General features: G+C 45.5%; 1 protein-coding gene across 1 annotated transcript in view; it reads right to left on the bottom strand.

Moving 5' to 3' along the window:
* Positions 1–591: 591 nt before the first annotated feature.
* The window catches only part of RRAS2 (RAS related 2), a 36,096-nt gene continuing 19,502 nt past the window's right edge, over positions 592–17,185 (bottom strand). Inside the window, exons 2-6 of the mRNA XM_069739938.1 lie at positions 11,637–11,724; positions 9,677–9,779; positions 9,390–9,498; positions 3,365–3,483; positions 592–2,018 (exon numbers count right to left, since the gene is read on the bottom strand). Coding sequence (XP_069596039.1) covers positions 1,931–2,018; positions 3,365–3,483; positions 9,390–9,498; positions 9,677–9,779; positions 11,637–11,724 — 507 coding nt within the window. The 3' untranslated portion in view covers positions 592–1,930. The remainder of the gene's footprint in view (positions 2,019–3,364; positions 3,484–9,389; positions 9,499–9,676; positions 9,780–11,636; positions 11,725–17,185) is intronic.

Genomic DNA, 17,185 nt, shown 5'->3' with positions numbered 1-17,185 from the left:
GAGAACAGGGCAACGGACAGATATGGGAATATCCAGACTGATACACAGTAACATACCCTCAGCTGTGAGGACAGGGCTGCAGCAGGCTGGGAGTAACCTCTGCTTGTTACACAGGACAGTTCGTCATCACAATATGTCTGACACTGACACACTGTAACAAATGATCAGTCCAGGAGGCCGATGTTGGTGCTGCAGTCTGGAACGACACACTGAAACAAACACACGCTGTGCAATACCTGACTAACAACTAACTTCTATTCATCGACAACAAGCAGAATCTAGAAGGAAACGAAACACGAATATCAGAATATATTACACGACCAGTAGAGGGCGTTCGCCAGGAATATCTGCTCGAGTCCAGGGAGAGCGTCCTGTCACCGCGTGAAGCAGAACTGTAATACCAGACACCACCTGTTACTAGAAGGGGCGCTATTCCGGAAAAACTAACCAACTTCTCTAATATTGGACAACCCCTTTAAGCGTCAGTTGCAGGGGGCTGTACCGGCCCTTTAAGACTCTATAAATGGATGCCACCCATAGGGCGCGGAGGGAACCACACAGCCGCCCGGGCGGAGCGGCGTCACTCCAGTATGTAACCAGTAAACTTTATTATGATCAGAATTTGGCAACGGATAAGACGCTCACCGCCCGCGTACGACGCCGCAGTCACGCTCGTTCCTCCAGGGTCAGAGTTCAGGTCAGGCACTTAGTTTCTTGACCGCCATCTTTTTCCGCTCAGAGTCAGGCGGCTTTAGGGCGAGTGACATCACGGTACGTGGTTGACAGAAGGGCTGCTACATTACCGCTAGAAGACGAAAATAATGACAGGTGAAACGCTGCCGCAGACCCTCCACCCAACCACTGCGGCCAGCGAGCCGCCCCGGACAGCGCCAGCAGAGGCAGGTAAAACTACAAGCGCCAGCAGAGGCAGATAAAACCGCCAACGCCAGCAGAGGCAGGTAAAACCGCCAACGCCAGCAGAGGCAGGTAAAACCGCCAACGCCAGCAGAGGCAGATTAAACCGCCAACGCCAGCAGAGGCAGATTAAACCGCCAACGCCAGCAGAGGCAGATTAAACCACCAACGCCAGCAGAGGCAGATTAAACCACCAACGCCAGCAGAGGCAGATTAAACCGCCAACGCCAGCAGAGGCAGGTAAAACCGCCAACGCCAGCAGAGGCAGGTAAAACCGCCAACGCCAGCAGAGGCAGATTAAACCGCCAACGCCAGCAGAGGCAGATTAAACCGCCAACGCCAGCAGAGGCAGATTAAACCGCCAACGCCAGCAGAGGCAGATTAAACCGCCAACGCCAGCAGAGGCAGGTAAAACCGCCAACGCCAGCAGAGGCAGATTAAACCGCCAACGCCAGCAGAGGCAGGTAAAACCGCCAACGCCAGCAGAGGCAGGTAAAACCGCCAACGCCAGCAGAGGCAGATAAACCCACCAACGCCAGCAGAGGCAGATTAAACCACCAACACCAGCAGAGGCAGATAAACCCACCAACGCCAGCAGAGGCAGATAAACCCACCAACACCAGCTGTAAAAAAAGGACACTTAAAAACGGATCCGGAAAGTGAAAAGTGAAAAAAAGTTAAAAGTCCCAGTTGATATTGGGGAAGTCGCGGACACGTGGGGCACACTGCGTCCCTGCTGTCAGACCGCCGCCACGGATGGAAAGAAAAGAAAATCACTTGCGGTAATAGATTATAAAATGGAAAAAAAAGTCTGATTTGTGGCGAGTGACGCTGTGGTGGAGGTGGATTTCCGGGGAGACCTGGTCTCTCCTGGGTGGGGGCAGGGCTTCAAGGGGCCATCCAGTGTCCGGAGTCTCATGGAATAAGGCCATCCTGATGACATGTACCGAGATGGGGCCCCAACATCAGCACCGCGAGGACAGCCACGGACAGTCCTAGACAACCACGGACAGTCCTAGACAACCACGCAGTGGCAGCCCTTCTTGTCCTTCTCCTTCCGCGTCGGCTCTGGAGACGGAGGACATTCCTGCACCTGGAACTTCCTGTGGAGAGAGGAACATTGTCAGTGAATGATGGGAGTTATACACAGACGTGACGGTTCAGATTCCCAGTGTGAAATCAACCACAAATGACCGATCCATCCCAAGATCTCTGCTGGCCGTCAGTGAACAGATAGACTTGGGCTCACAGCCGGAGATGCTTACAGCTGCGGGTTTGCTCCAGTTGCATCAGTCTGGACAATCCTCCGTGAGGTCACACTTCAGGCTGACACAATGTAACAAACTATCAGGACGGGAGACACTTTGTGGTCTGTTTAGCCCACAGTTTGCACTGATACATTGTAACCAGAGCTGGGCGGATGGCTGACTCCGGTCGCTCGGGTCAGGAGTCTCGTCAATCTCTTACCTTCCGGGGTCCCCGCCATCACCTGTGCGTCACACTGAAATGGTGACGTCGCCAGAGAATACTGAGCGAGCCGACATCGCTCTGACCGTACCGCTCCGTCATGGCTGCCAGTGACAGCAAGCAGAGACTGTGGCAACGGCAAGTAATGTAACCGGCCAGTATGATGAGTAACGGCCGGACCCTGCATTACCCAGGGATCAAACCTCAGAAACCGGGGAGGAGTAAAGGCGCCTCCGCTGCCTGCCACCACCCACCTCTGCTGCCTGCCACCTCTACCGCCTCTGCTGCCTGCCGCCTCTACCGCCTGCCACCTCTGCTGCCTGCACTGTCTGCTGCCTGCCACCACCCACCTCTGCTGCCTGCACTGTCTGCTGCCTGCCACCACCCACCTCTGCTGCCTGCCGCCTCTACCACCTGCCGCCTCTGCTGCCTGCACTGTCTGCTGCCTGCTACCACCCACCTCTGCTGCCTGCCGTCTCTACCGCCTGCCGCCTCTGCTGCCTGCCACCACCCACCTCTGCTGCCTGCCGCCTCTACCGCCTGCACTGTCTGCTGCCTGCCACCACCCATCTCTGCTGCCTGCCGCCTCTACCGCCTGCCGCCTCTGCTGCCTGCCACCACCCACCTCTGCTGCCTGCCGCTTCTACCGCCTGCACTGTCTGCTGCCTGCCACCACCAACCTCTGCTGCCTGCCGCCTCTACCGCCTGCCGCCTCTGCTGCCTGCACTGTCTGCTGCCTGCCACCACCCACCTCTGCTGCCTGCCGCCTCTACCGCCTCTGCTGCCACCCACCTCTGCTGCCTGCCGCCTCCGCAGCCTGCACTGTCTGCTGCCTGCCACCACCCACCTCTGCTGCCTCCCCCGCAGCTTCTGCTGTCAGCCAACGCCTCTGCTGCCTGCACTGTCTGCCACCTCCCCAGCAGCTTCTACTGCCTTCCGCCTCCTCCGCTGCCTGCCGCCTCCTCCGCTGCTGCGCACTCACCTCACTACTCGCACTAGCTCATGAAAGGCTTGATCGACATTCATCCGGATTTTTGCCGACGCTTCCATATATGTCAATTTCAGCTGCCGCGCCAAATGGTGGCCTTCCTCCTGCGTCACCTGCCAGAAGAAGAGCAATGTGAAGGCAACGGACGTAACCGAGCGACCTGTGGACTTACACCAGAGCTCAGGCCAGAGCGCACCCCCAACACCACGACCCCACACAACAATCCAGGTTCTACGCCCCCTGTGTAGCTCTGGGGGTGCAGCGGGGCATTGACGATGGCCGAGGACCACTTAGGAATGCTGCTTTGTAGATAATCATGCAGTGTAAGCAGCTGCGATCACCCGACAAAGAAGCAAAACAAGCGCTCGTCGGGTGAAAGGATTTTTGCGTAGGAATAACAGTCACTGTTCTCGGCAGCGCATGGTGTGGTTGTAACCAGTATGTGCTGCCGAGATCAGCGATCGTCTCTGCGGCTCATTATCGGCTGTGTATTATTAATAGTCCTGTGCTTGCAGGAACTGCGGTCGGCCGCTCTACACAGGAGATGAAACTACGGCCGATCGGCCGGGAAACGACTCATTTCCTTATACAGAGTAATAGGGGCTGCGAGGAGAAGGACCCCTGTAATATGCACACCACAGAGAGCAGACTCCCTAGGGCGACAAGAGGAGTGATGGGTGCAGCATCCCCTCCATGCCCCCCACTCTGGGGTCTATCAGCCCAGGAGTCGGTGAGCCGAACCTCCCACTCCCTCATACACGGCTCATGTTTAAGTGATAAATGGACTGTGGTAAAATGGTAACATCAGGCTATAAATCATCATCATGATACAATAATGTAGCCATTTAGATAGAACATAAAATATATTTATTGGAATACAACTTTAGATCAAAAAACTTTGCATATTTACAATTTATTATACACTATGAAAAATAGTTTTCAACGAAAGTGTCCTGAATAGCATTTGTGCAGTCAATGAATTTGTTCTGAGAAATAGTATCGGCTCCATCAGATCCTCCATAGACGACCTCACATCTGACCTCATTATTTTAAGGCTGGAGAGCGACCTCTCGACACTAACTTGGGCTGGTGGCAAAGCAGCGACCACATGGGCGACATCTCTAACAATCTGTAACACGGGCGACGTCTCTAACAATCTGTAACACGGGCGACATCTCTAACAATCTGTAACACGGGCGACATCTCTAACAATCTAACATGGGCGACATCTCTAACAATCTAACATGGGCGACATCTCTAACAATCTGTAACACGGGCGACATCTCTAACAATCTGTAACATGGGCGACATCTCTAACAATCTGTAACACGGGCGACATCTCTAACAATCTGTAACATGGGCGACGTCTCTAACAATCTGTAACACGGGCGACATCTCTAACAATCTGTAACATGGGCGACATCTCTAACAATCTGTAACATGGGCGACATCTCTAACAATCTGTAACACGGGCGACATCTCTAACAATCTGTAACATGGGCGACATCTCTAACAATCTGTAACATGGGCGACATCTCTAACAATCTGTAACACGGGCGACATCTCTAACAATCTGTAACACGGGCGACATCTCTAACAATCTGTAACACGGGCGACATCTCCAACAATCTGTAACATGGGCGACATCTCTAACAATCTGTAACACGGGCGACATCTCTAACAATCTGTAACATGGGCGACATCTCTAACAATCTGTAACACGGGCGACATCTCTAACAATCTGTAACACGGGCGACATCTCTAACAATCTGTAACACGGGCGACATCTCTAACAATCTAACATGGGCGACATCTCTAACAATCTGTAACATGGGCGACATCTCTAACAATCTGTAACACGGGCGACATCTCTAACAATCTAACATGGGCGACATCTCTAACAATCTGTAACACGGGCGACATCTCTAACAATCTGTAACACGGGCGACATCTCTAACAATCTGTAACACGGGCGACATCTCTAACAATCTGTAACACGGGCGACATCTCTAACAATCTGTAACACGGGCGACATCTCTAACAATCTGTAACACGGGCGACATCTCTAACAATCTAACATGGGCGACATCTCTAACAATCTGTAACATGGGCGACATCTCTAACAATCTGTAACACGGGCGACATCTCTAACAATCTAACATGGGCGACATCTCTAACAATCTGTAACACGGGCGACATCTCTAACAATCTGTAACACGGGCGACATCTCTAACAATCTGTAACACGGGCGACATCTCTAACAATCTGTAACACGGGCGACATCTCTAACAATCTGTAACATGGGCGACATCTCTAACAATCTGTAACATGGGCGACATCTCTATCAATCTGTAACACGGGCGACATCTCTAACAATCTAACATGGGCGACATCTCTAACAATCTGTAACATGGGCGACATCTCTAACAATCTGTAACACGGGCGACATCTCTAACAATCTGTAACACGGGCGACATCTCTAACAATCTGTAACACGGGCGACATCTCTAACAATCTAACATGGGCGACATCTCTAACAATCTGTAACACGGGCGACATCTCTAACAATCTGTAACACGGGCGACATCTCTAACAATCTGTAACACGGGCGACATCTCTAACAATCTGTAACACGGGCGACATCTCTAACAATCTGTAACACGGGCGACATCTCTAACAATCTGTAACACGGGCGACATCTCTAACAATCTGTAACATGGGCGACATCTCTAACAATCTGTAACACGGGCGACATCTCTAACAATCTGTAACACGGGCGACATCTCTAACAATCTGTAACACGGGCGACATCTCTAACAATCTGTAACACGGGCGACATCTCTAACAATCTGTAACACGGGCGACATCTCTAACAATCTGTAACACGGGCGACATCTCTAACAATCTGTAACATGGGCGACATCTCTAACAATCTGTAACACGGGCGACATCTCTAACAATTTCAGGGTGTAAAGGAATTGCCTCGTGCACAGTCAGTTTTGATGAACGATTGAACTCTTCTACTTCTTTGAGAGCAAGTGTGTTCCTGAAATATGGTCAATCTGTTTTCTATGGGAGTGGAATCTTTTTCCCTGCGGCGATGCTTTGCCTGCTCCATATCGTCCAAATACTTGTCGAAATCAAACTGACGAGGATGAAGGAACGGCAGCAGCAGCACTGGCAGGACCCGAGTCCTCTTGCTCTTGGCCGTCCTGTAGCCACTCATCCTAACTGCTACCTCAATCAGAGCTTCTTTTCCTTTAGTAAGCTGTTGATCATCCAGCAATATACGATGACTCTGGTCCACATAAACAGCTGCCAGAAGAATTTTATTTTCTAATAGCAGTGTCTCTCTCCAGTTCATTGAAGCAGCAATGCCATCTCTTTGGCACAGGGAAAACAACAAGTTCTTCCACTCCTTTATAAAAATGCCAGGAGTTAAATCCTCAGCTTGTAAATATTTAGTCACTATAAATGGGTGATGAAGCAATTCCTTCAATTCAGCCACCTGTGTCCATTGACCTTCATGTAGTGTTACCTGAGGGTTGGCCATATCTACAAGTAAGGGTTTCAGCTCAAGGAATCGCTCAGTCATTAATTAGGTGCTGCCCCATTGAGGGGCTTGATCCACAATTGCCCCTTTTCCAGCACGTCTCTTCAAGATGGAATCAATTTTAAGGGTTCTGGCAGCAATAGACAATTTCCTCCCTTTGCTAATTAGAGTTCCAGCATGTCCCTCTTGCAGACTCTTATTGCCAGCTGCAGCGTGTGCACAACACAGCGCATGTGATGAATAGGAAAGAGGTGTGAAGCAGCTTCAACGAGATCATCTAATTGTAAAGAATCATTTTGCTGATCTTCTGTAGTAATATCTGTTTGTTCCTCCGTTATGGGAACAGGACTGTGGCCTTCAATCTCCAACATACTGAATGTGAAATGTTCTTCTAGCTGCTCTTCACCTTCATTATTCTCATTCATCAGTTTAATTGTACTTATAATGTTTGCAGCATTATCAGTTACAATACCAAGAACCTGGTCCTTTTTGAGTTCATAATCTTGCAGAACTTTTTCCACTAAGGTCTGGAGAAACTGGCTGCTGTGATGAGATTTAGTATCTTTTATTGCCAGCGTCTTAGTAACAATTTTCTTGTTGACATAAACATAGCAAAACGGTTCACACTGTGACGTGGGCAGGCATCCATTTTAAGAAACACAAAGCATCTCTTGAGTATCTTTAAGATCTTCCTTTTGGTTAAGGGCTTCTTTAAATCACTAATTTTCTAATACTTTCTCTTTCAAGAGAAACCCCAAGTTTGTGGGCCATATCTCCATTAAAAGCTGTATAAGCTGGTCGCGTAAATAATGATAATGGTACACTGTCCTTCACAACAAGCTCGATGAGCCATCTTTTAAACACATCTGCTGTCATTTTTACAGTAACTTTGTCACTTACAAAATATCTTGTAACTGACGTTTGAGACGCTCTTTCCTCCTCCGTTGCCTGGCTGGAAGTGCTGGTCTCTGGTTTCTTGGTGCTGCGGTGACCTTTTTCAATCACAGCTTTGTAAACTTCTGGGTAGCAGCATTATAAATGTCTTCTTAGATTGGTAGCTCTTGAAGGAGCATTTTTACCACTGCCTGAGTATGCACTGATTTTGGCATCACAGCATTTGTTTTAATCTGGGTCACTTATACACTGACACACAAAATGTTTTTTTATCTTCAGTCACTGTAAAATGCTCAAATACAGCTGACTTCATAAGATGCTTCTTAAACATTTTGTAATTATGTAAATTCGCTCTCAAAATATTTTTGTCCTGTAAAAAAATAAAGTATATTGTAATTCTTGCAAGAATAGGGAATCAAGCACTGCATAACTTAGGCTATAAATAAAACAATCTTTGCATAAATCAATAGGACAGATAAGTATAAAGTTTGTAACATATGTTAGATAGCTTTATGCTGAACTTTCAATGTCAGGCTTGTCTCAGGGTACAGCTAACTAAATGCTTCACATCATATTTCTTAACCGTCTATGAAGAGGGGAACACACACACACACAAATATATATGTCATCGATCCAGTTACTGTGTTTCTGAATTTGAGATGTTAGAAAACAGTTTTTCCCTTTACATTCTATGTATAGTGTATATAAGTAATCAGGACAGCTAATTTCTCCAAACATGAGCCAAGAGGAAATACAAACTAAAACATCAAGAATACAGAGACAACATATACAGTACTGGACTATTGATTTATGCACAGTTTATTGAAAGTTTAGCTATGCTGTAAGAAGTACTTGCCTTAATCCTGCTTTCCTGTTCACCCCAGAAGTTCTGAGATTAATGCAGGCATTCCTTCCCGTGTTTGATATTTTTTTCCCCTTATCTGTAGAGGAGCTTCACTACTTATGAACATAAACTGCAGCACAAATTTATCTCTGCTAAAAGTCTAGACCTTGGATCAGTAATAGGACACACATTTATAGGACATTTCATAACGTTCCCAAATTCTCATGAAAAAAATATTCCCCACAAACTGCATTGAACTACTGTAGCCAATTTATTATATATTTTAGGAGTCGGTCCATTTTATACCGACTCCAACTCCACCTCCCTGATCACAGCGTACACGCCTACGCTGCAGCTGTCACCTCACAGGACTGTTGTACATCATGCAGACGCACAGCGCAGGGAAATAACCGCCCCTTTAAGGCTTCACATGGACTAAGGGTATCGACCAGTGATGGCCCCGATCCTGCGCCCATGGAGGGCAGTAACTAGCCACCCATCATACAGTGCTGCCACCAGCTCGGAAACATCCGGACTGGGCGCCCATGTGAGGACATGGCTTCCATCGGCCCCTATTACACACTCTCCCAATATAACGGATCCCTGGAGGAGGGAGATGAATCCATAGAGCCCAAACGTCCGTGTAGACGGGAGGTTCATGAACCAGAAGGCCCAGGATGAACAGTCAGAGGTCCCTCACCCGCCACGGACGCCGGTCACCGCCGCACCTGTCTCTGATGCTCCAGATCCGCTTTGTTCCCCACGAGGATCATCGGAAACTCATCGCGGTCCTTCACTCGGAGGATCTGTCTCTGGAACTTGTAGATTTCCTCAAAACTGAAAAACAACAAAGAAATCTTCATCATAAGGAGACGACCTGAGCCGCGGAGGAAGGTGAAGGGACGGACCACTCCTCCATCATCCACGGCACCGGCTCATGGCCTGCTGCTGCCAACAACCGTCCGCGTGCCCGCGGTGAGCGGTGGTCAGGTGCCCGGGTCTGGACGGGACGCACCTTCCTCTGTCTGTGACGGAGAACACAAGTAAGAAGCCCTCGCCGGTCCTCATGTACTGCTCCCGCATGGCTCCGAACTCCTCCTGCCCCGCCGTGTCCAGAACTGGAAGACACAGAGCAGCGACACGCGGAGGTGAGCGGCGCCACTGCCTGCATACACAGGATGCACAGCCGCATACACAGTGCTCACTGCCTGCATACACAGGATGGACAGCCGCATACACAGTGCTCACTGCCTGCATACACAGGATGCACAGCCGCATACAGTGCTCACTGCCTGCATACACAGGATGTACAGCCGCATACACAGTGCTCACTGCCTGCATACACAGGACGTACAGCCACATACAGTGCTCACTGCCTGCATACACAGGATGTACAGCCGCATACAGTGCTCACTGCCTGCATACACAGGATGGACAGCCGCATACAGTGCTCACTGCCTGCATACACAGGATGTACAGCCGCATACACAGTGCTCACTGCCTGCATACACAGGATGGACAGCCGCATACACAGTGCTCACTGCCTGCATACACAGGATGTACACCCACATACAGTACTCACTGCCTGCATACACAGGATGTACACCCACATACAGTGCTCACTGCCTGCATACACAGGACGTACAGCCACATACAGTGCTCACTGCCTGCATACACAGGATGGACAGCCGCATACACAGTGCTCACTGCCTGCATACACAGGATGGACAGCCGCATACACAGTGCTCACTACCTGCATACACAGGATGTACAGCCGCATACAGTGCTCACTGCCTGCATACACAGGATGGACAGCCGCATACAGTGCTCACTGCCTGCATACACAGGATGCACAGCCGCATACAGTGCTCACTGCCTGCATACACAGGATGTACAGCCGCATACACAGTGCTCACTGCCTGCATACACAGGACGTACAGCCACATACACAGTGCTCACTGCCTGCATACACAGGATGGACAGCCGCATACACAGTGCTCACTGCCTGCATACACAGGATGGACAGCCGCATACAGTACTCACTGCCTGCATACACAGGATGTACAGCCACATACAGTACTCACTGCCTGCATACACAGGATGTACAGCCACATACAGTACTCACTGCCTGCATACACAGGATGTACAGCCACATACAGTGCTCACTGCCTGCATACACAGGATGTACAGCCACATACAGTGCTCACTGCCTGCATACACAGGATGTACACCCACATACAGTGCTCACTGCCTGCATACACAGGATGTACACCCACATACAGTGCTCACTGCCTGCATACACAGGATGTACACCCACATACAGTGCTCACTGCCTGCATACACAGGATGTACACCCACATACAGTACTCACTGCCTGCATACATAGGATGTACACCCACATACAGTGCTCACTGCCTGCATACACAGGATGTACAGCCACATACAGTACTCATTGCCTGCATACACAGGATGTACAGCCACATACAGTACTCACTGCCTGCATACACAGGATGTACACCCACATACAGTGCTCACTGCCTGCATACACAGGATGTACACCCACATACAGTGCTCACTGCCTGCATACACAGGATGTACACCCACATACAGTACTCACTGCCTGCATACACAGGATGTACAGCCACATACAGTGCTCACTGCCTGCATACACAGGATGTACACCCACATACAGTGCTCACTGCCTGCATACACAGGATGTACACCCACATACAGTGCTCACTGCCTGCATACACAGGATGTACACCCACATACAGTGCTCACTGCCTGCATACACAGGATGTACACCCACATACAGTACTCACTGCCTGCATACACAGGATGTACAGCCACATACAGTGCTCACTGCCTGCATACACAGGATGTACAGCCACATACAGTACTCATTGCCTGCATACATAGGATGTACACCCACATACAGGCGGCCGGGTCAGGCAGACTCGGGCCACGTTACTTACTGTCCAGCCGCGCTGCGCGCTCATCGATAACGCACTGCTTGGTGTAGGAATCCTCGATGGTCGGGTCATAGTCGGTCACAAAGTAGGACTGCGGAGGAAGAAGAGAGCGGAGAGTCACTGCCAGCACCATGCAATGCCCGGGCTCACCACCAGGAGGCAGCAGCACACCCGTCACCTGCACTAGTAACAAACATCACTGCCCCATCAGACACAAACTAAAGAATGTTATTACTTGACTTGGTTTTCCCTCTAAGGTCGCGCTAACAGCTGCGCGCTCACGACGGACCTCGCCGGACACAACAGAGACAGGAGCACTGTACGGCTTCTCACCACAGAGCCCGATATTCCCAGACGGCACATAATGAATCTCCCGATCAATCTGCGGTGTCTAGACGAGAATTGTCTGCAAGCAGCGAGTGCCGGCAGCGGAAAGACACCCGCTAATCTACAGGAGGATGGATCCGGCTCTGAAAAACACAGGATCCCCAAAAAAGAGGCCGAGGGACCCCACAATACAAAGAGCAACGGCACAATACCACAAAACCATCACAATGAGGCAGCACAGCGCAATACTACATCAGCGTCCGCAGCAGAGAACGGCGGAAATACCGAGGACCAGCAATCATTACGGCACCGACCGCAGGCAAAACACCTGTGCTACAGCAATACCGCCACATAGTGCTTGGGAGCAAACCGCCGGCACCGCAAGACAACATGGAAGACTAACTACTATAATACCGCCCCCTATATACAAGAATATAACTACTATAATACTGCTCCTATGTACAGGAATATAACTACTATAATACTGCTCCTATGTACAAGAATATAACTACTATAATACTGCCCCTATGTACAAGAATATAACTACTATAATACTGCTCCTATGTACAAGAATATAACTACTATAATACTGCTCCTATGTACAAGAATATAACTACTATAATACTGCTCCTATGTACAAGAATATAACTACTATAATACTGCTCCTATGTACAAGAATATAACTATTATAATACTGCTCCTATGTACAAGAATATAACTACTATAATACTGCTCCTATGTACAAGAATATAACTACTATAATACTGCTCCTATGTACAGGAATATAACTACTATAATACTGTCCCCTATGTACAAGAATATAACTACTATAATACTGCCCCTATGTACAAGAATATAACTACTATAATACTGCTCCCTATGTACAAGAATATAACTACTATAATACTGCCCCTATGTACAAGAATATAACTACTATAATACTGCCCCTATGTACAAGAATATAACTACTATAATACTGCCCCTATGTACAAGAATATAACTACTATAATACTGCCCCTATGTACAAGAATATAACTACTATAATACTGCTCCCTATGTACAAGAATATAACTACTATAATACTGCTCCTATATACAGGAATATAACTACTATAATACTGCCCCTATGTACAAGAATATAACTACTATAATACTGCTCCTATGTACAAGAATATAACTACTATAATACTGCCCCCTATGTACAAGAATATAACTACTATAATACTGCCCCCTATGTACAAGAATATAACTACTATAATACTGCTCCTATGTACAAGAATATAACTACTATAATACTGCCCCCTATGTACAAGAATATAACTACTATAATACTGCTCCTATGTACAAGAATATAACTACTATAATACTGCTCCTATGTACAGGAATATAACTACTATAATACTGTCCCCTATGTACAAGAATATAACTACTATAATACTGCCCCTATGTACAAGAATATAACTACTATAATACTGCTCCCTATGTACAAGAATATAACTACTATAATACTGCCCCTATGTACAGGAATATAACTACTATAATACTGCTCCTATGTACAAGAATATAACTACTATAATACTGCTCCTATGTACAAGAATATAACTACTATAATACTGCTCCTATGTACAAGAATATAACTACTATAATACTGCCCCTATGTACAAGAATATAACTACTATAATACTGCCCCTATGTACAAGAATATAACTACTATAATACTGCCCCTATGTACAAGAATATAACTACTATAATACTGCCCCTATGTACAAGAATATAACTACTATAATACTGCCCCTATGTACAAGAATATAACTACTATAATACTGCTCCTATGTACAAGAATATAACTACTATAATACTGCTCCTATGTACAAGAATATAACTACTATAGTACTGCCCCTATGTACAAGAATATAACTACTATAATACAGCTCCTATGTACAGGAATATAACTACTATAATACTGCCCCTATATACAAGAATATAACTACTATAATACTGCTCCTATGTACAGGAATATAACTACTATAATACTGCCCCTATATACAAGAATATAACTACTATAATACTGCCCCATGTACAAGAATATAACTACTATAATACTGCCCCTATGTACAAGAATATAACTACTATAATACTGCCCCTATGTACAAGAATATAACTACTATAATACTGCCCCTATATACAAGAATATAACTACTATAATACTGCCCCATGTACAAGAATATAACTACTATAATACTGCCCCTATGTACAAGAATATAACTACTATAATACTGCCCTATATACAAGAATATAACTACTATAATACTGCTCCTATGTACAAGAATATAACTACTATAATACTGCCCCTATGTACAAGAATATAAATACTATAATACTGCCCCTATGTACAAGAATATAACTACTATAATACTGCCCCTATGTACAAGAATATAACTACTATAATACTGCCCCTTTGTACAGGAATATAACTACTATAATACTGCTCCTATGTACAAGAATATAACTACTATAATACTGCTCCTATGTACAAGAATATAACTACTATAATACTGCCCCTATGTACAGGAATATAACTACTATAATACTGCCCCTATGTACAGGAATATAACTACTATAATACTACCCCTATGTACAAGAATATAACTACTATAATACTGCCCCTATGTACAAGAATATAACTACTATAATACTGCCCCTATGTACAGGAATATAACTACTATAATACTGCTCCTGTGTACAGGAATATAACTACTATAATACTGCTCCTGTGTACAGAATATAACTACTATAATACTGCTCCCTATATACAGGAATATAACTACTATAATACTGCCCCTACGTACAAGAATGTAACTACTATAATACTTCCCCTATATACAAGAGTATAACTACTATAATACTGCTCCTATGTACAGGAATATAACTTCTATAATACTGCCCCTATGTACAAGAATATAACTACTATAATACTTCCCCTATGTACAAGAGTATAACTACTATAATACTGCCCCTATGTACAAGAATATAACTACTATAATACTGCCCCTATGTACAGGAATATAACTTCTATAATACTGCCCCTATGTACAAGAATGTAACTACTATAATACTTCCCCTATGTACAAGAGTATAACTACTATAATACTGCCCCTATGTACAAGAATATAACTACTATAATACTGCCCCCTATGTACAAGAATATAACTACTATAATACTGCCCCTATGTACAGGAATATAACTACTATAATACTGCTCCTATGTACAAGAGTATAACTACTATAATACTGCCCCCTATGTACAGGAATATAACTACTATAATACTGCTCCTGTGTACAGAATATAACGATCACGATAATGTAAAAATGTCAATCACTCACTGAAATCGTTGGCAGCTAAACGTAACGAGTGCAAAGTGTGGATTTCTCAGTAAGCGGTTCAGGTAATTACTCCGTGTTCACACTTAAAAGAACGCCCCTGACGTGAGAACATCATGAGCATGGTGTCTTACTTATGCGAGGTTCACACAGCAAGTTATGCAGAAAAATAGTTACCATAGCTGTAAGTGAAGAGGAGGGCATGTCATAACTCAGCCCACTCAGTGATGTGACGAGGAGAGGGCATATCTTAACCCTGGGGAGTTGGAAGGGTGTTGTTGGTCCAGGAAGCAAGCTAGCAACAGCTCTTCAAAGCTGTCCTTATGGATCGTTATGTATCTCCAAAGCACATTGGCGACCAGGAGATGAAATGATCTGAACGATCTGTAAGTGTTCTCTATTCAATTTTAATTCTTTTTTTATTTGTAATTGTATTGTACATATGAATTGTCTTCTTTATAAAACCTTTTATAATTTGTAAACACTGCCTACCTTTTTATGGAGTAAAATATATAATTTACTAGATTGTCTCTCCATGCTCTATAAACAAACTGTTGCTTCCTCTGAAGTGAATTGCGCTACTGGTTTGGGTTGGCTCCGTACCCGTGAATCGGGGGTGGTGGCAGAATACTTTGTCCTGTGCAATTCAGCATCTTTGTACCGACGGCAGCATTGATAATTATTGTCCCCGCCTGAGTGTGAGTAGTTATATCGCCCTCGCTGCAGCGTGACCAATAGCCAGTACATAGCAAGCAGCCTTTCTGGCGACTAATTACCCTAGGTGCAGTACCCTGTCTGACCTGAGAGAAAGGGGGGCGCTAGAGAGCTGGAAGTTCCAAACGGGAAATGGGATATAGATAAATCGCCTTCAGAAAGAACCAGGGACAACCAAACAACCCCGATTTATGACAAATTGGTGCGAGTGGTGGGATGATAAAGGTATCCTCCCCGGGATCCCTGACATATTGTTGGCAGCACGGTGTGAACCGAGACAATAACTGCTATAATACTGCCCCTATGTACAAGAATATAACTACTATAATACTGCTTCCATATACAAGAATATAACTACTATAATACTGCCCCTATGTACAAGAATATAACTACTATAATACTGCCCCTATGTACAAGAATATAACTACTATAATACTGCCCCTATGCACAAGAATATAACTACTATAATACTGCCCCTATGTACAGAATATAACTACTATAATACTGCTCCTATGTACAGGAATATATCTACTATAATACTGCCCCTATGTACAAGAATATAACTACTATAATACTGCTTCTATGTACAAGAATATAACTACTATAATACTGCTTCTATGTACAAGAATATAACTACTATAATACTGCCCCTATGTACAAGAATATAACTACTATAATACTGCCCCTATGTACAAGAATATAACTACTATAATACCGCCCCTATGTACAGGAATATATCTACTATAATACCGCCCCTATGTACAAGAATATAACTACTATAATACTGCCCCTATGTACAGGAATATAACTACTATGATACTGCCCCTATGTACAAGAATATAACTACTATAATACTGCTCCTATGTACAGGAATATATCTACTATAATACTGCCCCTATGTACAAGAATATAACTACTATAATACTGCCCCCTATGTACAAGAATATAACTACTATAATACTGCTCCTATGTACAGGAATATAACTACTATAATACTGCCCCATGTACAAGAATATAACTACTATAATACTGCCCCTATGTACAGGAATATATCTACTATAATACTGCCCCTATGTACAAGAATATAACTACTATAATACTGCCCCATGTACAAGAATATAACTACTATAA

This window comes from Ranitomeya imitator, chromosome 9 (genome assembly GCF_032444005.1).
Source record: "Ranitomeya imitator isolate aRanImi1 chromosome 9, aRanImi1.pri, whole genome shotgun sequence".
Lineage (NCBI taxonomy): Eukaryota > Metazoa > Chordata > Amphibia > Anura > Dendrobatidae > Ranitomeya > Ranitomeya imitator.
This window is presented reverse-complemented; position numbering and strand designations above follow the sequence as displayed.